The following is a 22,102-nucleotide window of genomic DNA, read 5'->3' as shown; positions in this document are numbered from 1 at the left end:
TGCAATGCTACTTCACATCACAGCTAACAAACGTGGCTATGAGTTTCAAGAGCCAAGAGGCAGGAAGTGAGTAGAAGTGGGAACACAGACAAATATCTGAGGACACAGACTTAATAAAAGGGACAGGGGAAGGAGAGTGGACAATGAAAGTCTGGGCAGCGGACAGAGAGAGACACAGGAATGAAGAGGGGGGGTGTAGATAGAAAAAGTAGATAGAAAGAGTAGATAGAAAAAGTATAGGACAAGGGACAGGGAGTGTGAGTGTGTGTGTGCTGTGTGTGTATGTGTGTGTGTGTGTGTGTGCACTGTGCATGCATGAATGTGTATGTGATGTGTATGTGTGTGTGTGTGTGTGTGTGTGTGTGTGTGAATGAGAAGAAGAGAGAGAGAGAAAGAGAGAAATAGGGTCAGTTTGGTTCATTAGCACAGGGTCTCTGATTCTGCTGACTACAGAGGTGCAACTCCCCAAGCTACAGACATGGTGAGCCTGTCACCTCTACACTGCCATCAGCAGGAGGTGAGAAATGGGCAGGGAGAGAAAGGAGGATTAAAGGGACAAAAGGAAAGAAAGGAAAGAGGAAGAAGTAGAGAAAACACAGAGAAAGGATTAGATAAAAGAGAGCGGGAGAGGAAAAAGAGGAGTGTTGTTGGCGAGTGGGAGGAGACAGTGCACTGTAACTCAACCTTGCAGCTCCATTTTGTGACACATTAAAGATGCATTCCCCTTATCTGAGTGTGTGGGCTATTAATAGGGACCAGAAGAGGTTTTGCCACATCACATACACTCACAAAGCGCCTCACTCACTGCAGCCTGCATCTCTACAGCACAGATGGATGGGAGCACGGGGCTGGACTGCACACACAGGATAAACGGGCTCCTGACTCCATCCAGTCGGCTTCCTCAGTGGCACTGACTAAAATCATGTCTGGAATGCTTAGATGAGCTCCTGGAGTTTATCCCCTCAGAAACAGATGAATGAGTCGCTTTGATGCTGCTGTGATTAAGACCATTCATAAAATGCAACAGAGGAAGGTAGCTGTGTGTTAACGCCCAAAAAAATGTTTCATTGTTGTTGCCCCCCCCAACTAAATTCTTGTTTTCCCTCCCTCTCTCCTTCCCTTGCTCTCTGCCTCCCTCCGCCCCCCCAACTAAATTCTTGTTTTCCCTCCCTCTCTCCTTCCCTTGCTCTCTGCCTCCCTCCGCCCCCCCCCCCCCTCTCTCTCGTAAAGGGCCTACATGCAGAGTAACCGGAGCCAGGACTTGTCTTGTGCTGCACAGTAACAGCCCACACAAATCCCCACCAGAGACATGCAGACAAACAGCACTCTCCAGGCCTGTGTGCCAATCTGCCACATCACCCCCCCCCATCCACAGACAGATCCATGACTCGCCCCCATGGACATAGCACAGCACGGCAGAGGGGCGAAGGCCGAGCCGCATTGATCGGAGGAGTCCTTGACTCCGCAGATTTTATTTTTTCCACTGGTCACTCTCGAGCTACGCGTGCACAGTGCACTCAGCCTGAAAAAAAAATCAATGGCTGCCCCTTTAGAGAAACCACATGGTCATACAAAGTCAATAACAGCCCGAGTTCACAGAGAGCCAGAGCCTCAATGACTGCAATATAATGAAATGTGCTTGTTAAAATTAGTCGACACACTATCAATAGAGTTCAATGCAGTTAATCCCAGTTGGGCTCTCTGTCTCTCTGTGTCTGCCCATCTCTCTCTCTTTCCGACACACGCAAAAATACCACACACACCTAACTTACTAGAGAGATCCCACAAGGTAACAAGGCTATGGTGTTATGCACGGCAACAAAGGAGGTAGTCAGATACCTTAACCTTAATAAGCGCCCCTCAGGTCAAAGCACTCAACCTTGCAATCTCTTTCCTCTGCACAAGGTGTTACATGTCTTGCACAAAGATAATGCAGGCAAACACATTGAATGGGGCTAATGTATTAATGCACTGCCTTCAGTTGAGACACTATTAGTGCAGTTGTATTTTGTGGAGGATTGTCTGACAGCTCATATTGTCCACTTGGCCCTGAGAAGTCTCTGACCAAGTGTCTGTCCTGAGGAAGAGGCACTAAAGGAACTCAAGGCACGTTGTTCCAGGAGACTAGAAGATGATGTTCTCTTCAAGGGGTCAGAGTGACACTCATGTTACCATCCAAACATGCGTGATCACTCACATGGGACAGTGCTCCTCCACTTGGCTATGGCAACGGCATGTCAACAAAGCATTCAAGCAGGATACACGAAAGGCTTTTTTTTTTTTTTAATCACATGATTTTAGATAACATGGTCACATGGTCAATGAATTAATCTCCAGAACAGCCACAACAAATTAAGACTTAGTGCAACAACGTATTCAGAGATCTCCCTAAATAAATCCATTAATTTTGTTTTTTTGGAGATGCCTTCAACTGAACCAACTGGTTGGCCCAGAGAGGCTAAAGCAGACCCACAGGCATTTAGAGGCAAAAACGCGGGACGGACAGACACACAGACTGAGCTGACAGACGGACACATTTTAATACGCAGATCCCTGAGACATCCTGACAGCTGTTGCTGAGCTGCCCAACACAAAGGTCTGGTTGTTAGTCAGAGGAAGTCCAGTCAGTGAGTCAGAGCCACTGGTCCCAAGCAGACTAGACACCCCACAAAAATCCAACTTCACAATGCTAAAGTCACCCCTCAGTGCAGTCAACCCCAGACCACTGCCATTTGTGGACACTCTGGGTGAGTGACAAATTGACCAGTCACCCCATTCACAACATATTACAAAGGCAATCATGTGTATCCTATGGTGAGGCTGTGAACTATATAGGGAAGGTGGTACAAACAGTTGATAGTGTCATACATACTGTTTTGGCAAAGCCGTAAACGTGAAGCACGTCAGTGAAGTATGAGATTTACGACTATATTCAAAATGTTAGTTTCACCATGAAAACAACGAGGAAAGAAAAAAGAAAAGGAATAAGTAAAGATAATTCCTTATGAAGAAATAAATATTTTTAACAATCGGTTCAGATAATAGGCCAAAGCAACAAAGAGAAATCATGATTTGTTGGTAGGGAACCCACTATGGGACTGTCAGAACCCAGTTTGGGATGCCAGACACTACTGTTTAGCCTTCTGGAGGTGTTGTGGGCCTAATTCACGAAACACCAATGAATGAAGGTACCTGCTTGATAACCCCTGTGAAATGCTCACCAAGGCTGCTCTGTTGTTAATGCTGTGTTTTACACACTGGTTGCTTTGTATATGATTTTGTTTTTGTAGCTTTGGTTCTTCGATTGGATTATTCAACTTCTTTAAGGTATTCAGAGTGCCTATGAACTATCCAGCAGAAATCCATGAAGTCACAGAGTTCAAACACACAGGGGTCGAACACCCTAGTCCAGCAGTCTGGAACCTATAGTTTGTGAGCCAGCTATGGGCCTTTTGTGGCTTGCAGAGATATGAGATGAGATTTTTCATTAAAATAAGCAAGTAAATAAGCAATTAAAATAGGTAAATATTACACTATTGTGTCAATCCAACATAAAACTAGCGCCAGATTTTGGAGTGCAGGGGACAAGCCTAGATGGGCTATGAGACATACGTTCACACTCGGTATCATGTTTCAATACACTTTAGGTCAATATCACACCGGAATTCTCCTTTAATGAATAGGAAAGGCAGTGAAACGACTAGAGGCTGGTGGGAGGTCCATCTCACTTCAGATAAATCACACACACACCTTTAGCATCCTAACATCCTGGTCCTGTTCACACCTAGCAACAGTCACAGCAGCCATGAGATTCTTCAGCTTCAGTGAAACGTGCCTGTTTTCTCACTAGTCTTTGTTCAAGATGGTACACTTCTCATATGCATGATAAATACCCTTAAAGAACTCAGAGCAGTCTGAAGTGAAGATCTCTGGACAAGAAACCAGAAAAAGCTATTATGAACAACAATTAGAACCAGATCTATCCCCTAACTGACTCTTATGTAATAACTACCCGATACTTGATAGTATGCCTCTGAAACATCAAGAATTCTGTACAGAATTTTGAATCATATACTGTATGCCATGTGGTATTTCTTTTTCAAGAAAATATTTTCAACATCTAATGCAATGTTCACTAAATTTCTATCTATGGCTAAAAGGACTAAGCTATGACTTTACAATTTAAGCATGAGTGAATAAAAAAAGACTATGAAGGAATGCTGTTATTTAATCAAAGATCAAAGAGTGTAGGATCAGTAAATAAGGTATTCTATTTTTGTTGGTTCTCTTTATAATACGCTGTTAAGATTTGGTCAATTTTAGTCAAGTAATGTATACTAAAAAGCTATAAACTAGGTATCTTTTTAAAAAAAAAAAGGTTACATAGTAACGAGTTTATCACCTAAGGTCTTCACATATGTAAGTCTTTCGCTTCATTCTGAAAGCCAGATGTGAGAAAACTATCTCTGATGTGAAGGGTGTTGACGGCTGAGTCTTGCGGTTTGGCAGAAATATTTCTCATCTTGCAGAAAAATTTATCATGGCTGCCACCTGCTTCCCAGAGGCCCCCAGAAGTGGTCTCAGGTGAGGGCCAACCCACATACTATTCCTGGAATGCGTGTCACAAAATAGGTCAAGATCAACACTTGGCTATGTAGGCTGCCATTGCACAGCACTATGTGCTTGATGAAATCAGTTCCTAGTAAATTAGCCTAGTTCAAAATCTGAAACTCAAGTAAACACTTGAAACCAAGTACAACAACAGATCAATGTGGCTGATTTCAAAGGTCTTTGTGAGCCAAATTAATCAAATAGTGTTTATTTATGTATATTTCTATTTACCAAACACCAATAGCAAAAAGTGCCAAAAATAGGCGAAAATTACATCAATGATGAGAAATAGCCTGGACACAGAGGGGAGCCAGATTGCAGCACCATATTAAAACAAAGTTCCCTACAATGGTGCCTCTGGCTGCCTATGCCCAAGCTTCAATACAGGGAAAGGCACTGATGTCTTTCATGTGAAACTAGACCAAACACAACCAGGCAGTCTGGGAGCCTTTAGTCCACTCCTGTGGAGATATAAAGCAGCAGGGGAAAGTGTCTGTGGTGTGTGTGTGTGTGTGTGTGTGTGTGTTTGTGTGTGTGTATGTGTGTGTGTGTTCTTGGGGATGGTAAGGGGTAGGCTTCGCAAAACAATCTGGGGACCTGGGGCAAAATGTTGCCCTGAAATGAGCTAGCTTTATGAGGGGAAATCTCACAGAGATGAAAGAGTGAGGACAGGAAACACTCTGGGTCACTTACTAACTTGACCCAACCAAGGTACCTGGGTGCAATCAGGGGCAATGTAGGAAGGCGACGCTATGGTAAGCAATTCACAGTGAACAGAGAACAAAGAGAGTTATGTGTGTTGGGTAGTGAGTATGTACAGAACCCTGTCTTGTAATCCTGATGTTTTACATCAAATCTCAAAACCTTTTAGCAGGAGATTCCACAGACTTACAACTGAGTTCTCTTTAATCTTTTATTCATAGGGCCGATAGACACTATGACTTTTCTTACATAAATTACATGTTGCACACACAACACAATGAATATGAATGACATGCCTACCAAGAAAAGAACTATAGAATACATATAACCCCATGTGTAACTACTCACATAGATGAGGCCAGAGTAGTAGCGGTCCTTCAGGTTATGCAGCACGGAGGCCTCGTTGAGACAGGTGAGCTCGGCCATGTCCTCCACCTTGCTGAACTTCGGCGGGTTCATCTTCTGGATGTCGTCCTTATTAACCACAGCCTTTTTGCCATTCTCTGCCAGCTCCACCATCACCTCCTCGCCACGCTCCTCGCGTATGCTGGCCGCCTCAAAGCCATGCCTCTCTGAGGGGATCCACACCAGCTTCTTGGCCGTCCAGTCGGCCTGCGTGGCGGGGTTGTAGACTACTGCCCGATCTACAAACAGGTATCGCTCCGGGTCCTCCTGCCCAGTCCGCTGTGCCATCTTGGGGTACCAGAGCTGAGCTCGCCACCTGTGGGGAGGGGAGGGAGGGCAGCTAATGGATCACTCCACAAGTACTAAAAACTTAATTCAACATCAACGAAACAAGATTTACAGCGCAAGGTCTACTCTAACCATGAGAAAGGAGAAGGCAGCTTGACAGATCGTGCTACTAGCGAGTCTTTATCAGACAATGTTTGCAAACTGATGCTTAGTTATTCCGTCCTCAGGCTCCCAACAAGGTTGGTCATAGCACAAGAAGGAATTCATTCAAATGATTTCAACATAAGATAATAGATATACTCTCCAAAATACCCAGTAAAATGTTGTGAAATTTTCTTTTAACCAGTTAGGCAACTTACTGTAACAAATCCCATTCTATATTTCTTACTGTAGTTCAGGTAATTCTACTGCACTGAAGGGTTTTTGAGGGCATCTTCCTCATGTAAAGTCACACTAGTGAGGCCCTGGTGGTCATATCAAATGAATCCCTACATGCTCGGGGAAGTTACACAGGCATGGCCCATCTGTTGCATGACACCTGTTCACAGATTGAGAGAATTGCTTCAACAGCAAATGTCTGAGAAATTCCCAGTTAAGACCGAATACACAACTGGACCACAAAGGAAATCCACTTTTATGTGCTCCTGCTATAAACTACCAAATAAATTGTTTTTAACACAGCACAGCACTGTGCACAACAGGAAAATGAATTGACTATTATTGCTATCTCTTGGTTATGGTCTAGGACTAACCAGTGACAGTTAAAAGAAAGGCTCAAAACATCTTACTATTTTACAGACTGTTCTAACCCCACTAGGTTGACTCAGCACAGGAACTGGGCCAATCTTTCACCTACTTCCAGAGGTAGTCACTGGTTAAGCAAGCCTTATATTGTAATAATCTGAAAACGCTAGACAGGAGCTGTCCAGCTCTGCCAACTGGACCGAACCTAACAAAAGAACACACATACACAGCAAACTGTCAGCTCTGAAAGCTGGCACCATGTCGCATTGGTGGCGCTGCTTGCCAAAAACACTTTGCCGTATTAACAGTTAGCACGCATCTTTGCTGGTGGTGACAAATGAGGTTAAAGAAAAAACAATGCCTTTATTTATATAGTGAAAACATAATTTAATATTAGTCTTCATTGAGAAAATGCAGAAATGTACTACTGGTCTAACACCAATTCAGGACTCAAGAAAAACGGTGGTCGAGTGGAGCTGACGGGGTGTGCGGGTCCCCGCGAGCCATACGGCACCAGCAAGTGTTGTTTGATGGCTGTTGCTAATGGCTAACGTGCGCACAACAGATTCAAGTTGTGCAACATAGATAACAGTATAGGCCGTTTTTGCACCCGTTCAAAACGTGCGCACTTTCCCTGTATATTGAAATTGCGACCGAATATAGGTACGATTTTAAATCAGAAAAAGAAGGCTGTCAAGGCCTGTTCGAAACAGCAAGATTATTTTATCGACAGACGATAACTGTTAGCTGCTGTAACTTCGTGTAGGTGTCCAGTTGACAGACTTTAAAGACCTGTAAGCTACTTTATCACAGCGTTTAATATGTTAAAAATGCTGTAACTTTCATGAAACCTTAACATGTCATACATTATATGCTCTTTAACATAGTTTAATTCAACTTATGTCAACGTTTATGATGAAAAGTCCTAATTTGTAAGGTAACATTGGTCAGAAAGCAGCAAGACAAACTGCTAACTGACCTCCACCGTTTCACTTAACGTTATATCCATCCATCCCGTTGCGGCGAAATGGCTGTTATCATTGTGCAAGCCAGACATGGCTAGACTAACAAACGGCCTGTTAGCGTTAGGTGTCTTACCTGGTGTTGTCAAAGAAGAGCCGAGGGCAATGTTTCGCAGGAATAAACCGCTCTCCCTCTATAAGCAATTGTGTTGAACGCCACGCGAGTATGCAGAAATTCCAGCATCTATCTCTCAGCGCTACCCTCCCTCACCAAAAGATACTCCCCTACAGACGGCCCCTCCTCGATGGGATCTAACTTGACCGCTATTACTCCCGCCTATGAGGACTACATACACTCACAGGAATATACACCAGATTGTCGTACACGTAATTTTACATCAAACACATCCACAAAACATCCATGGCATCCAGAATCTCTCATGTCCCATTCATTGTAATGCAATGAATAGCACAACACGTCATGTTCCAAATTAAATGGTGCGCGCAGTGTAACTAAGTCTAATTAGGCTAACTTATACCTCTCCTTGGCTAAAACTCTGTGGTTGTTCCTACATATTTATGTTCTCACTTTGGTCCCTTAAGTTCACCTGCCACTAAACTTCTTTAGAAGGGCTGTTGCAGCGCGTAGGCCAACTCCTATCTCGAAAACATTCAATACCCACTTTTCTAAAACTGTGACCTGTAGAGGAATTTTATGGAAGACAAGCTTGCTGTCTTTCGTCAACAAACAATTGAGTGGCCTACCAGTTTGACCGTGTGGGTAGGCTACCAGATATGATGGTAGTCTGCTGAATGGTCATAGAACAGCGCCATCTGGTGCAAGAATGCTTCCTGTATGTAGGTAGGGGGTTAATTTGTCGCAGTTATCACGATTAATTCATCATGATGCTATAAATCCCAAGAAACCGTAACCTTTCCATAAGTATGAGTTTGTTTTTTTACAACACCTGTAAGCATCGGAGTGTCAATTTCTCGACAGAGTGATTATTAAAAAGTTAATATCATCGTTATAAGGCATGCTGTAGTGTAGATTGATACACTGACTGATGGTCGCAGTAGCAGCCACACACGCACACCGAAATCACTACTACCCTTCATTACTTATCACAAATTAAAATTTCATTATTTCTCCTAATTAAACCATCATATGTATTGCACGTGAGAAAAGAAAGAGGCAATATGAAATATGTTCCAATCGACATCTCTGTTTATTTCAAAGTGTGTGAGGTTTTGAAAAGAATTTAAGGGTACAATAGGCTGCCTTAACAGCTGTCTGTCTCCATAATGTGTGGAGTATCATTGGACGGGGAAAAGAGATGTCAAAAGAGGGATGAAGAAGTGACATACAATATTCAAGGGAAAAAAAGAATATTTATAATATATACATTACTCTTTCAATTCTAAATTAACGGTCTTGATGTCTATCGTCCCCTCTTAGGACCCCCACCACGTCCTCTTCCTCCCCCACTGTGACCTCTTCCTCCTCCACCACCGCGTCCTCTTCCTCCTCCACCACCACGTCCTCTTCCTCCTCCTCCACCACCACTAAAGTTTCCTCCTTTCACTTTTTTCCGTACACCACTGGACTGCTCTGTATCGTCCACATCATCATCTCCACCTTTCGGCCTTTTCCTCTTTGCTACTTCCTCCTTCATTTCCTGGAAAAAAACATTTTTAAAAGATGCTTGCTTTACTTAACAGTATCCCATAGACATTCTCATCACCAAGTACGGTAATTAGATAAGTTGAGGGAGAAATATTATACTAAAAAAAATCATTAAGCCTATTAAACATAACCAGAGGAAAATAATAAGCCATCTTGGGAGCATTAAATAGAAAACCAAAAACACTCACAATCCTGGCAAATCTCTGGGCTTCACTAACTCTCTCCACTAGCATCATCACTTCTTCTTCTTGCGTGGGGAAGGCTGGAAGCTTCTTTCCAATCAGCGTTTCAATTCGCTGGAAAAGCTCCACGTCATACCTAGGAAAACACAACACCGTCACAATCTGTCAAGCAAACATGCTGTGATAATCCTAGCGGTGTGGCCAATTGGAACACAAAAACATACAGAACAACACTACAGTACACAAACAATGAAGACTTACTGTGTGACAAAAGTGATGGATTTCCCTGAGCGGCCTGCTCTGGCTGTTCTTCCAACTCTGTGAATATAGTCCTAATCCAAAAAAAGAGCAAAATCTGTTTTAGCCAAAACAACATGATCTACCCTTTACCATAATATTTATAATCAGTCAAATGTAGAAGACCCTAAAGTTGATAAAAGCACCTTAGAGTGAGTGGGGATGTCAAAGTTGATGACACAGTCCACATGTGGAATGTCCAGCCCTCTTGATGCCACATCTGTAGCCAGCAGTACAGAGCGTGATTTGGACTTGAATTTGTTAAGGGCCCCCAAACGTTTACTCTACAAAACATTAAGGAAAAGTTAGCAAACCATACCAAGACACTCAGTCATCATACTTGTGTGTGTGTGTGTGTGTGGGGGGGTCACCTGGCTCATCTGCCCATGCAGTGGTATAGCAGTAATGCCCAGGTTCCGAAGCAACAGCGCCACCCTCTGGGCATTGTTGCACGTGCTACAAAAAATCATGAAGGAGTTTCCTGCCAGTTCATTCAGTATGGACACCAGATAGCAATCCTAAAGGACAATGTGCAAAAAATAAACATCAAGACAAATGTTCAAAAAAATCAAGCATCATTACACATGAATAGTAATCATAAATCTGCTTCACCTTAAATTTTGATGGTATGAATACGTAATATTGCTGGAGCTTTTCCACCGTTGCATATTTAGTGGATACTGAACATTTAACTGCGTCCTTCAGAGCTGCGCGTTGTAGTTTCTGGACCTAAAAAAGGAAAACCAAGAGACTTATAGCACCAGACTATTTTAGTGTGAGAAGTTGACTGATCTAGATTAGAGACAGACTGATACCTTTTTGGTCATAGTAGCAGAGAAAAGAAAAGTTCGCCTCTCACGGGGAATCACTTTCAGGATCTTATCCACCTGAAAGTATATAGAAGGAAGAAAAAATACAGATAGTGACAAAAATGCAATGCCATAAGGGTGTGTCTGTTTTTGTAAACTACATCACTAGAGTTCAGGTCTTACGGCTCCTACACACAGTTGCGTTCTGTCAACGCATGCCAGTGGGTGTTCCCGACGGTAGCCATGCACATGACTTGAAGTATAACCATAATTTGATTGGTTGGTGCCGTCCATCGATTGGCTTGATTGGCCGGTGCCGTCTGTCGGTGCAGCAACAGCTGAACTTTTCAACGTGAGCGACGGGAGAAACGCGACGCAACGGACCCGCAATTCAGTTCGGCAACGGATGACGTGAGCCCATGTAAAGTGAATGGGATGCGTCTCCAGCAACGCAACCCACGCAGCTGTGTGTAGGAGTCGTTACCACTGAAATCCCAATTCATTACCCTTTTCCAACGTGGCATAAGGTGTAGAGTGGTCCTTATCAAGTCCAATTTGATAGTGGTTAGTGTCTTAACCTCTTAAACTGTTCCTTTTAACTTCATGCAAAAATATGCAAAGATTTTGACAAAAAAAATGATATTTACAGGTAGCTCAATCATGTGGAAGATTGCCAGTTAAGCTGTGCAGCGTTATTGTGATATGCAAGTAATATTAAAAGTTGCTGCAAATGAACTACATTTTATTGAAATCAGAGCAACACTGACATGACAACAATCTCAAAAAAGCTTTCAACAATCCCTCATTTCTGATGCTCAGCAGCCAGTGTTGACTTTTTGCAGTCTGGATAGATCCGTCGGTGATCTTCCACCACATGAAGGAGGAACTGCAATTGTTCTTCAGTGTGTGTGAGATAGACATTGTATTCTTGAATTAGAGCCACTTCTCTTTCGGCGTGATCATTGACTATTGATCATTGTCCCAGAATTTGGAAATCTCCATAATTGTAGCAGAAGACTGACATATAGTCTCTTTGAGATTTAGATGATAGTGAAGAATTAATCCAAGTGCCATTCTAATAGATGGCAATTTTGATCCAACTAATTCTGGTATGGTGGAACCAATCAAATAAACTCCAATTCTTGTTTTTGCCATGATTTTGCTCTTGGTACACAACACAACTGCAAGCAAAGCTGAGCAAGGAATGGTGAAGGTGCCTTTTCCTCATGCAGTTTTGTGGCACATATTTGGGGTTCCGTGGATACAATTGTTTGAATGTTTTAATGAAGAGCAAAACATGTGCTCTAAACCCAAACAATAACCAAGGTGATCATCAATAGAAATATGTATTGATTCCACCAGGAAAAGTAAATCTGCTAAACCGGGTCATGGATGGATTAATTTGGATTTAGTTTCTACAATAAGTAAACGGAGATATGTATCTAAGATAGATATTTAGGAATATATGGTGCATTAGATGCTTTTATGGAGATTTTCTTGGAATTTTACTAGCCAGTTACAATACCAATTCAAATTATCTGTTTTTACGAAAATCATCAAAAGTTTAAAGCTATTGAGCTACCTGTAATTACTATGTTACTGCCATAAAAATGGGCATGCTGTATTTTCTTATATAGAGGAACAATTTGAAGGATTAACAGCATGACAATTGGAGACTTTAAAAATAAGGACCACCCTAATAAGGTGCAATCAGCTTTTTAATGTGCGCGTCAATAACTACGGAGATGCATAGAATAAAAGGCAGCAACAGCCAAATCTTTTGTTGCTTCCATACAAGCCCATACATGCAGTGTGTTACTGTATACTGTATATTAGCTTCAGAGAAATAATAATTGGGTTGCACTTTGAACGAATAGCATCACATTATTGACTGACACATAGGTTGTTAACCAATGCATTGAAGTATTACACTTCAACCAATAAATATGTCAAGTAAATTCATACCTCTGCCTCGAAATCCATGTTTAGAATTCTGTCTGCTTCATCCATGATTAGAAACTTGAGAGCTCTCATGTTGAAACCTTTGGTGTTTTCCAGATGGTCAACCAATCTCCCTGGGGTAGCTGAGACAGAGTACAGGAAAAACAAACATAGAAACTGGATGTAAATAATCAGACATTTCAACCCCTTAAATGAGTCACAAGATAATACATATATAATAATGTAGTGGCACTCACCAATTACAATGTGGGGTTTCTTGGCCAATACCAAGGCTTGAGACATCTGATCAACACCACCAACAATCACAGCTAGGATGAAAATATAAAACAGGAGTTATGCCTCCTGTACTTCACCCAACATCAATCTTCTCTGCTGAATACATATCAACTTATTTTGATCACCATACTGTACACGAAATACAAACATTTAGGCCTAACCACATAATGTGTTACATGTTTACTTAATATCGTCAGTTAACTGTATTTGCTCTTCTTTCTTCTCAGCTGGACATCAATCTCCATACCTGTCTTTACACCAATGCTGGAGCCCAAGGCTTCAAACTGCTCAGAAATCTGGAAGGCAAGCTCTCTTGTGGGTGTGAGCACCAATGTGTGGAGCCTTTGTGGAGAGGAGAGAAGTGACTGAAGAATGGGCAGAGCAAACGCCCCTGTCTTCCCAGAGCCTGTTTCTGCCAGGCCAATTACATCCCGTCCTGGCAGTGGGGATAGAAAGATATGCAAGTGACACAATGCAACTTTCTGACATTTTGACAAGCATGTGTTGCATAAATAATACAATACAACATGGGGGAAAAGCAACACTGTTGAAGTGAGTTATACATGTAAACATTACACATGAGCGGTGCAAAGAAACACTACTGGTCTTGTATACCTACCGATCTAAACCCACTAGTCCCCAAACCAGAAACAAATAATAATTTCTCACCTTCCAGAGCCACAGGTATGGCTTCTACCTGGATCTTAGTGGGAGTCGTCCATCCCAGCAGGTCACAGGCTTCACAAAGTACCTCGGTTACACCCTGAGCACACCAATGCCAGTGATGATTGAAAAGATTAGTTATAGAAGTTAGTCTCTCAAGGACTGTATAGAAGTTAGTCTCTCTAGGTATTAGCCAAAGTCAAGACAATTTCATGGTGAGTTTATTACATAATAGCTTGCCAACGTTGTATGCATTCACGACATACCTTTATAATGCTAACTAACGTCAACATGCCCAATAATATACACTCTTATGGTAAACGCTCTAGTATAAAATTAGAACTAATATACTGATAAAGAATAGTGAACATAGTTCCATGAGCTAAATTGCGAAGTTTGATGGAACACTATGCTAAGCCTACTAGCTGCCTGCTAGTTTCATAAATACGTATTTAAGAATTACCAAATCTTTAAATGTTTTGGCTGGCTCCTCTTTCTCATTGCAGTCATCTTCTCCATCCAAGCTTTCGACCAGGTCTTCATTATTTGTGTCGTCCTCACTCTGGTCCGAGTTCTTAAATTCATTATTTTCCTTCTCCTCCTGAACGTGCGCCATGCTTACCGATGCCCCGTGTTAATAGAAGGTTGTACGCATGTCCGGAAATGCTTGCTACCGCAGAGGAGTGTGGGACATTCACTATACAGTCTATGGTGCGCCGTTTGTCTCCCTCAACATTGTGTATCAACACAGTAACAAAGATCCTTTAGATTACCGTCTCTGACAGTAATAATATGTAAGTGGAAACTACACTTCCACTTACAATGCAGACAAACAAAGAACGGTGGGGTTTCAAGTATTTATTCAACATCAGGTTTAGCAACTTCAGACACATTGTAAGCAGATTTGTTGTATAACACCTACATCCTAAGGCCATATTGCCCCACTGACTTGAACTCCCACATCCTTTATCAATCAAACTGAAACACAATATAAAAAAGATTTACACAAGGACTGTGACAATTTAAAGGGCCGAAATAAGACTCAAACACTGTTTCAGTCTAAAAACACTCACTTCACATATTTGACATGAAAATCAAATAATTTCTCCACTCTCAGTCCTAATTGCTCTTAGCTTCATGCTCTCTTCCTCAGTTTCACAGGAGCCCCTCCATCTCCTTCATGAAGGCCTCGTACATTTGATCCTTGGTCTTCATGTTGGGTGGGTTGACCGAGGGCTGGTTGATGTTGGCTGACAATGTTGGTGCAGTCATGGCCTGCTGTTTCTGCCCTGGGCCTCCACCCAGCTCGTCTCCCTTACGGCCACCTTTCTCCACCACCCCGCCAGTCGACGCCTTGTCCCTTCGGACACGCAGTGTAGTGGGCACAAAGCGGGTGACCTCCGTCTTGGGATTGATGATCTGGGGCTTGGCAGAGATCGTTGCTCCACCAGGTGCGCCCGGCTGTCCAGCCCCTGCGGCCCCTGACACCGAGGTGATGTTGGCGCGCTTCTCGATGGTGGGCGCATGGTGGTGAGTGGGAGGGTTGCCCTGGGTGGCACTGGCCTGTGGGGCAGTGGTGCCCGGAGGAGGAGGCATCTGCATGACACCGGGGCGCATGGGCATTGGAGGCGGTGGCATCATGGATGGAGCGTTGGGGTTGTTCTGAGCGCCCTCTGCTGCACCAGAGGCAGGCTTCTGTCGGTGCACAATGCTGGGGGGTGCACTGAGGACGTTGGGGTTAAGCGGCGGAGGGAAGAGAGAAAGAGGGGGGGCCATGGGGCGTGGAGGTCCGGCACGAGGTGGAGGAGGCGGTATACCTGTGGTGTAGGGAGGACAAAATATGTCAGAAATCCACCATGTTCTCCTTGTAGTGCTTAGTGCATGAAACAATGAGATACAATGCATTTAACATGTCAAAAACAGCTACTACCCAAAGTATGGATATTTATTTCACACAATCTAAATGAGACAGAACACATAGTATGATATTAATATGACTATCTTTGTGAGCATGAGGTGAAAAAGTGGCTTGGAGTAACACCCACCTGGTGGTGCAGGTGGGGGTAGCCTGGGCGGGGGTCCTCTGGGTGGAGGGCCAGGGGGTAGACCTGGAGGAGGACCTGGAGGGGGACCTGGTGGACGACCAGGGGGAGGTCCTGGTGGAAGCATACGAGGCATCGGCCCTCTCAGGGCACCTGGTATACCCGGGGGTCTTAGGAATGGCGGCGCACCTAGGAGTGATCGTAAAAAACACAAAACCCATTAATGGTGACATCTGAACAGGCTCATTAAGTTTGATGCAGTTTAATATAATGAAACTCATACTGCTTAAAGGTTTAAGGTCAACTCACCTGGTGGTGGCCCAGGAGGCGGACCAGAAGGTGGTCCCGGGGGTCTCATTGGTGGAGCTGGTGGTGGTCCTAGCGGAGGAGGCCCTGCCATTGGTGGAGCCTGCATGTGTGGAGGAGGCTGCTGGGCCCCCATTGGTGCGGGGGCAGTTGGCATTCTGGGAACACCAGGCTGGCTATCGCCAGGTGCCGATCTATCTTCAGTGTCAGAGCCATCAGAATCGGTGTACTCCTCTTCCTCTTCTTCCTCCTCCTCATCTTCTGGGACAGACTGACCTGAGGGTAGAGATTTAACATTTGTCATGGTCATAAAGAAAGCACCATCCTCATACTCATCAACTTCAAATGCAGTGTATATAAATATACTGCTCAAAAAAAAAAAAGGGAATTCTTCAATCATACACTGGATTGGTACTCTGACACTGTTTGGTTCTGAGCACAAGTAAAGCTTTTGAGGCGAGTTTTTTATTTTGCAAGAACTGTCAGATATTCTGTGATTGTAGTTTGAGAATGAAGAAAAGGGTGGAAGGTTTCAAAAAATGTGTTTTAGCAATTGTGGAAAACAATTTCTTTGAGCATATATATCCCTTTCTGTGTGGCCACCTTGTCAGTCCTTGTTAAATCCTAACCCTTCCCAGAGTCTGACCATGACAATCATTACCTGCCATCCTGAGCATCATAGCCTGCAGTGGTGTGATGGCCTTAGTCTTCTTCACCAGTCTCTTCTTCTTCCTCCTCTCCCTGGGAGGAGAAGGCATGTCTGCAAAGCGTACAATGCGTCCTGAACAGGAAAAAGAAAACACAAAGCCATCGCTGTTATGAAAAGCCACACAGATATATTTTATGTTACATCACAATTATTACTGAAACTAATGGCAAATGTACCTTAATCATTCATGTGGAACTGCCACTTAAAATGTGTGTGCTTTTTAAGTTAACTAAACAGACATGACTAAACAGTTACAAAACATCAGTGTCGACAAAAGTTGATATTTGTCTAAAATAACAACTTTGCAGATAACCAAAACTAATTTTCTTTCAGTTGTTTATTTGTTAATTATACCCTTTAATGGAAGGGAAACCAAATGATTCATTTAAAAACAATAACAACCATTATCAGGTCCTTCAGCTCTTCATAGCATCATGAATGTGCCAGTCCACACATAATGCAAAATTTAACTTGTGCCAAACTGATGCAACTTAACAGATAAACATCACCGGTAAACGTCATAATATCTGTTGATTGGTCGATACCAGTCAACGAGGCCAATACCAATGGTATACTGATATATTGGTGCATCCCTGTTTATTTTTTTTACAAAAAATGGCACAGAGGTGGGGGTGATTACACTTTAATAGCACGCACACACACACACACACACACACACACACACACACACACACACACACACACACAGACAAGACTGCTAAAGTGAAATGTGGCGAGAAGGAGTAAGAGTGCCAGTTAGTCCCTGCACGCTTACCTCGGTCTCTGTCCTCATCTCTGTCTTGATCTCTGTCGTCAAGCCGCTCCCTCTTCCTTCTGTCTTCGTCGCCTTCCTCTCTGTCCATGTCACTATCATCCTCGCTGTCGCTCTCATCGTCGTCCTCTCGGTCATCCCCGTCGTGGTCACTCTCGCTGCCACTGTCCCGGCCCCCTGTGGTGTCCATGGCTTCAGTGTCTGACAAGGCGTCACCAGCATCTATTTATGAGTCGAGTGGAAGAGAGAGACAGAGTTGGACTCAGAATTAAATGCAAGCAAGAGTCAACACAACCTTTGAACCAATGGGTTTCATGAAGCATGGCAAAGGGAATGTGGAATATGGTAAAGCTAAACAAAGTGACACAAAGAGTAGCAGCAACACTAGCAAAGAATTGAAATCTGAGAAAAAATAATGTGTTAATGTAATTGTAATCAAGGTTAAATGACATTGTTTCCTAACTGCCAGTGGGGTTTGGGGAAAGCCTTGTGTGATTAGTGGCAAAGCAGGAAGTGAGAAAACCCATATTGGTAAAGGTTGATTGGTTAAAGGTTGGTGATTGTAAAATTAGCCCCCAAGTCGACACTCATGAGGATGCAATGACTGGAAAATATCCCCAATAGAGGGTGACCAGATTCTATTCACAAAGGTCATACTAGGTTAACACTGAGAGAGGCAATCACAAGTTGTAAGGGTCTATGAGAGGATAGCAGTACCTGCGTCTCCAGGCCTCCTGTGCTGCTGGCCTCTGCGCCCGTACTGCAGCAGGACCTGTGGAGGAGGAGGTCCAGGAGGGGGACCGGGAGGCTTCCTGCCCGGAGGGAGCCGGGGGACCCCTGCCACAGCAGCCGATGTGGGGGCTGGCGTCGTCGTCGTGGTACCTTTCCTGAACAGAGGAATTTACAACAAAAATGTAAAACAATGTTTACCTCATTTATGATAAATATGAGGATACATGTTGAAAATGTAATTAAGTAAAATTCAAGCTTAACAAATAGCTACGATTAGAAATAAGCCAAAATATGTTAATACTTTTGTCAATAATGTTCATCAATTATATTTTAATTCTTTAGTGCTTGCGTTTCCTTGCAACAGACACCAAGGGTTTGGGCCCATCCTATATCATATGGCAAACTACAGTAGTACTCCATACAATACAAAAAGAGAATCTGTCCTGCTGAAAGTCAGACAGCATACTACCAAGTATTTACCCAAAAGTTGTGCCTTTCTTTAGAATGGAGGGAGGCTGGGCCCCAGGGAGGGGAATGTCTTGGATGAGAATACTGGAGGGAGCATGAGGCATCTCAGGCAGTGGGATGCTATCAACCTCCACTGATTCGGCATTCTGGCAAAGCAAATAAATAAAAGTAAACATACTACAGTTGCAATCAGTAACAGAACGCAGAATAAAGAGAGCCCACCAAGGGTAAAACACAAAGACACAAAAATAAGCATTGCCTGTTAAGTTGCAAACACTACCAACATTCTCATGTAACTTCTCTTAGACATACACTGCCCTTATGGCTGCTTTACATCCATCTGAGTTGTCAATTTAAATCTCTCATAACTATCAAAGAAAGACACAAACCTTCACAGAGTCAAAGTAGAGAGATAGTTGGCCACGCTTGGTCTCATAATCCAGTTCCAGCTTGCGCAGCTCCTTGTACGTGTCAGGGTTTTCTCTTTCGTACAGACGTACAATGCGCTCAAATGTCTCCCTCAGCTTCTTCCTCTTGTCCCGAAGGACCTTCTCATTCAACAGTGGCTGTTGCACCGGGTTGAACTCTGCACAGGCAATTTGGTCAGAATGAGTACTGATACAGATTAAAACCTAAGTTACCACGTAAAGAGTTGAAAAGATCTCCCCATGCTCACCCATCTCATCCAGCTTCTCCATATCACGGATTATCTGCCTAGGATCTTTCATCTTCAGGACGGCTGCCCTCACCATCATCCTTTGTTTTTTGTTCTGAAAGACCGCAGAAAGACAGTGAGTGAATCATCAAAGCACCAGTGATCTTAAATACACTTTTAAACACATTTAAAAATATGTACCTTTTTCAGCTCCCTCTTTCGAGCCTCCTTTCCTGAAAGGCAGGTAAAGGAAAACAATGCATCAGAATAGAATGACAGGGGTAATGTACACACATAAAATTAATTTCTGCGGTTTACTGACACTTGTTTACTTTGTACACCGAGAGTACACAAAACTCACTGGCTTGATCTGTGGGATTCATGAATTTCCCACTCTTGGTGGAAGAAGTCGAGCGTCGACCCATGATGACAACGTGCTCTGTTCACCTAGAGAAACAACAGTGTTAGAGTGACTAACGTACAAATGAGGGTAACATTGGAGTTAAGTTTAATGGAAGTTAAAGTGCAAGGCATCAGTTAAGAAAGTGGTATGTGACTATTTTCACAAATTAAAGGCACCGAAAGAGCAGATATATGAAATGACAATCTAATGGTTTTCAACTTCAGACCATCTTCGTATGCGTTCAAAAGTTTGGTGAGATCAACGTTAACACAGCATACAATTTGTATGTCGACAACTTGATTACTAAATTTGATAGCTAACTTTGCACGAAAGCTGCCTATGAGCCTTGTCGTCAACGTAACGTTACTAGGCGCTATGAGGGTTGCAAGTAAACAGAAACAGAACAAACGACTTTGTTCTCTTATCTAATGTTTCTCATAACTATGCATTAGATGATGTATGCTAGAATATTTTTACACTCACATGGAAAAAAACAAGTAGTTAATAAACCACTGAGGCTCCAATGCTAGCTTAGAAATGGTAGCTAACCTGCTAACTAGACACCTTGCTTGCTAACAACCTACAATCATAGTCTACAATGAATAAAACCTCAAACAAGCGAACCTTTCTCCGAATGAAAGTTGTGCACGTGGGGAAACCTTCCCCCTGTGCTTGATCGAAATGGGGCAAGAAAATAAGCAGGACTATAACGGGACTATTCGGTTAAATATTCCTACACGACCACCACAGATATTACAAGTGTACATTCCGCCATGTCTGAACGGAAAGTAGTAGAACGAAACTTCCTGTTTTTTTTTCCTTCTAAATTTGCTAAGGTATACAGTGTCACAATCGCTCATTACCGCCACCGAGTGAGTTGGAGTGTCCAGAAACGAGATTGTAAACGTTGCATTGCGGTTGATGTTCCTGTTGCTTTTAATTACGCCTGATCATGTACATAGATGGATTCCTTATGGATTGTTTTGACCCATGCTTATTGTACTTGAATTACCAATTAAAAAAAAAAATTAAAAAAAATTTTTCCTGTTGCTGTCTCCTAGCTGTCCTGAACTAGTCCTACTCAGCATGAAGTTATGAAACCGATGTAATATTTGAATTATCATGTCTCTGGGAAAATAGACTAGAAACAGTATGTTTTACTGAGTGAAATTCCAGATTTTATGTTTGTGAGCCAGGCGCTAGTGATATTTTCAAAATCCTATTACAATGCAATACTGAATAAAACCCTAAGGCCCAATTGTATTGATTTCCAATGTAGCTATTTAATTAAAACAAACTGTAGAAAACTGTAGGCTACTGGAAATTACAAAAAGAGTAGGCTATGCCAGTAAAACTGTGCAATGTGCAATATAATACATAACTACTGTATAACATTAATATTAGAACACAACAAATCATCAATATTTGATCATAACAAAATGCAACAAATAATTGTTTTGAATATGACATAATTATTCACAATGATTATGTCATAGTCAGCCAGTGACAGTTTTTTTGTTTTTTTTCTCTAGCCAGCATTGTTGAGACACTTAGAACTGGCATCAGAAACATCATTAGGCTACTGGGTGATAGCAAATATTCTGGGCAGAATGAATTAGATAATCTTGCTTGCTTTGTTTGTTCAGATTAAGGTACCTTAATGTGTGTGTGTGTGTGTGTGTGTGTGTGTGAGTGTGTGAAATGCATCAATTGCAGTGCCCCCTATATGGGCATTTCCCAAAACTCAGCATGCGTCCGGGCATTCATGCTGGCATTCACACAGATGTAAAAACCTCCCATCTGTAAAAATACCTTGTACAGGGAGCTTTAGCACACTGCAGAGTCTGTGTTACTGCGATTGACAAACCTTAACCCATAGATTGAACAGAGACGGGTTAGGATGCCACAACATTCCCCCTGCTTGGGATAACAGATCCTTCCTCAATGGAATTTTCCATGGTTCACCTGAATTTCTGCAAATCATAGTGCCTGAGGCAATGTGGTGCCACCAGCAGGATGTTCGCATTCTCCCTACTTGTTTTGTCTAATACAGCTACTTGTTTTCTTGTTCGCATTCTCCCTACTTGTTTTCTCTAATACAGCTACTTGTTTTCTTGTTCGCATTCTCCCTACTTGTTTTCTCTAATACAGCTACTTGTTTTCTCTAATACAGGAACTAGGGAATGAGGAGGAAAGGAGGCCCTGTGGACACACATGTGTTACGTCCACTCAGGTGCCTCATTGCCACTTAAGCTTAATTATTCTTCTAGAAGAATTACAGTGGACAGTGTGCGGAGGTGAAAAGATCGACGTGTGCCTTCCCAAAACGAGCCCAAATTAGGTTCATCGCGGTCGGATGCAGTCTCAATTCACTTGGATGTGGACGGCCTCTCAACAGTACAGGTCTGCTGCAGTATTCAGAGCACC

The 22,102-nt window shown here is 42.8% G+C and overlaps 3 protein-coding genes across 3 annotated transcripts in view; all 3 read right to left on the bottom strand.

Annotated features, from left to right (window-relative positions):
- LOC125296291 (myosin-10-like) overlaps positions 1-8,396 on the bottom strand; it is a 66,273-nt gene extending 57,877 nt beyond the window's left edge. The window contains 2 exon segments of the mRNA XM_048246116.1: positions 5,662-6,034; positions 7,849-8,396. Of these exon segments, the coding sequence (XP_048102073.1) occupies positions 5,662-6,006 (345 nt within the window). The 5' untranslated portion in view covers positions 6,007-6,034; positions 7,849-8,396.
- A 522-nt stretch (positions 8,397-8,918) lies between these two features.
- ddx47 (DEAD (Asp-Glu-Ala-Asp) box polypeptide 47) lies at positions 8,919-14,261 on the bottom strand. The gene is made up of 12 exons (XM_048246118.1): positions 14,052-14,261; positions 13,595-13,688; positions 13,173-13,361; positions 12,886-12,957; positions 12,653-12,771; positions 10,694-10,765; positions 10,491-10,607; positions 10,250-10,396; positions 10,025-10,162; positions 9,843-9,913; positions 9,588-9,717; positions 8,919-9,391 (listed from the first exon to the last, which is right to left on the bottom strand). The coding sequence occupies exons 1-12, from the start codon at positions 14,202-14,204 to the stop codon at positions 9,155-9,157; spliced, it is 1,539 nt and encodes a 512-aa protein (XP_048102075.1). The 5' UTR covers positions 14,205-14,261; the 3' UTR covers positions 8,919-9,154.
- Positions 14,262-14,431: 170 nt separating this feature from the next.
- LOC125296290 (WW domain-binding protein 11) lies at positions 14,432-20,464 on the bottom strand. The gene is made up of 12 exons (XM_048246115.1): positions 20,300-20,464; positions 19,634-19,719; positions 19,474-19,505; positions 19,294-19,387; positions 19,007-19,203; positions 18,630-18,763; positions 18,135-18,304; positions 17,421-17,639; positions 16,598-16,717; positions 15,940-16,212; positions 15,634-15,819; positions 14,432-15,405 (listed from the first exon to the last, which is right to left on the bottom strand). Exons 2-12 carry the CDS (start codon positions 19,695-19,697, stop codon positions 14,744-14,746), a joined length of 2,151 nt encoding a protein of 716 aa, XP_048102072.1. The 5' UTR covers positions 19,698-19,719; positions 20,300-20,464; the 3' UTR covers positions 14,432-14,743.
- Between the last annotated feature and the right edge of the window lie 1,638 nt (positions 20,465-22,102).

The sequence above is a fragment of the Alosa alosa genome, chromosome 6, assembly GCF_017589495.1.
Source record: "Alosa alosa isolate M-15738 ecotype Scorff River chromosome 6, AALO_Geno_1.1, whole genome shotgun sequence".
NCBI classification, from domain to species: Eukaryota; Metazoa; Chordata; class Actinopteri; order Clupeiformes; family Clupeidae; genus Alosa; species Alosa alosa.
The sequence above is the reverse complement of the archived record's forward strand: the minus strand, read 5'-3'. Positions and strand labels throughout refer to the sequence as shown.

Coding starts and splice junctions, on each gene's coding strand:
- ddx47 (XM_048246118.1), bottom strand. CDS start 14,204: ATGGCGCACGTTCAGGAGGAGAAGGAAAATAATGAATTTAAGAACTCG. Junction 13,689..14,051: donor CCAAAACATTTAAAGATTTG/GTAATTCTTAAA, acceptor TGGTGTGCTCAG/GGTGTAACCGAGGTACTTTG. Junction 13,362..13,594: donor CATACCTGTGGCTCTGGAAG/GTGAGAAATTAT, acceptor CCCCACTGCCAG/GACGGGATGTAATTGGCCTG.
- LOC125296290 (XM_048246115.1), bottom strand. CDS start 19,697: ATGGGTCGACGCTCGACTTCTTCCACCAAGAGTGGGAAATTCATGAAT. Junction 19,506..19,633: donor GAATCCCACAGATCAAGCCA/GTGAGTTTTGTG, acceptor CCTGCCTTTCAG/GAAAGGAGGCTCGAAAGAGG. Junction 19,204..19,293: donor GGAGAAGCTGGATGAGATGG/GTGAGCATGGGG, acceptor TTGCCTGTGCAG/AGTTCAACCCGGTGCAACAG.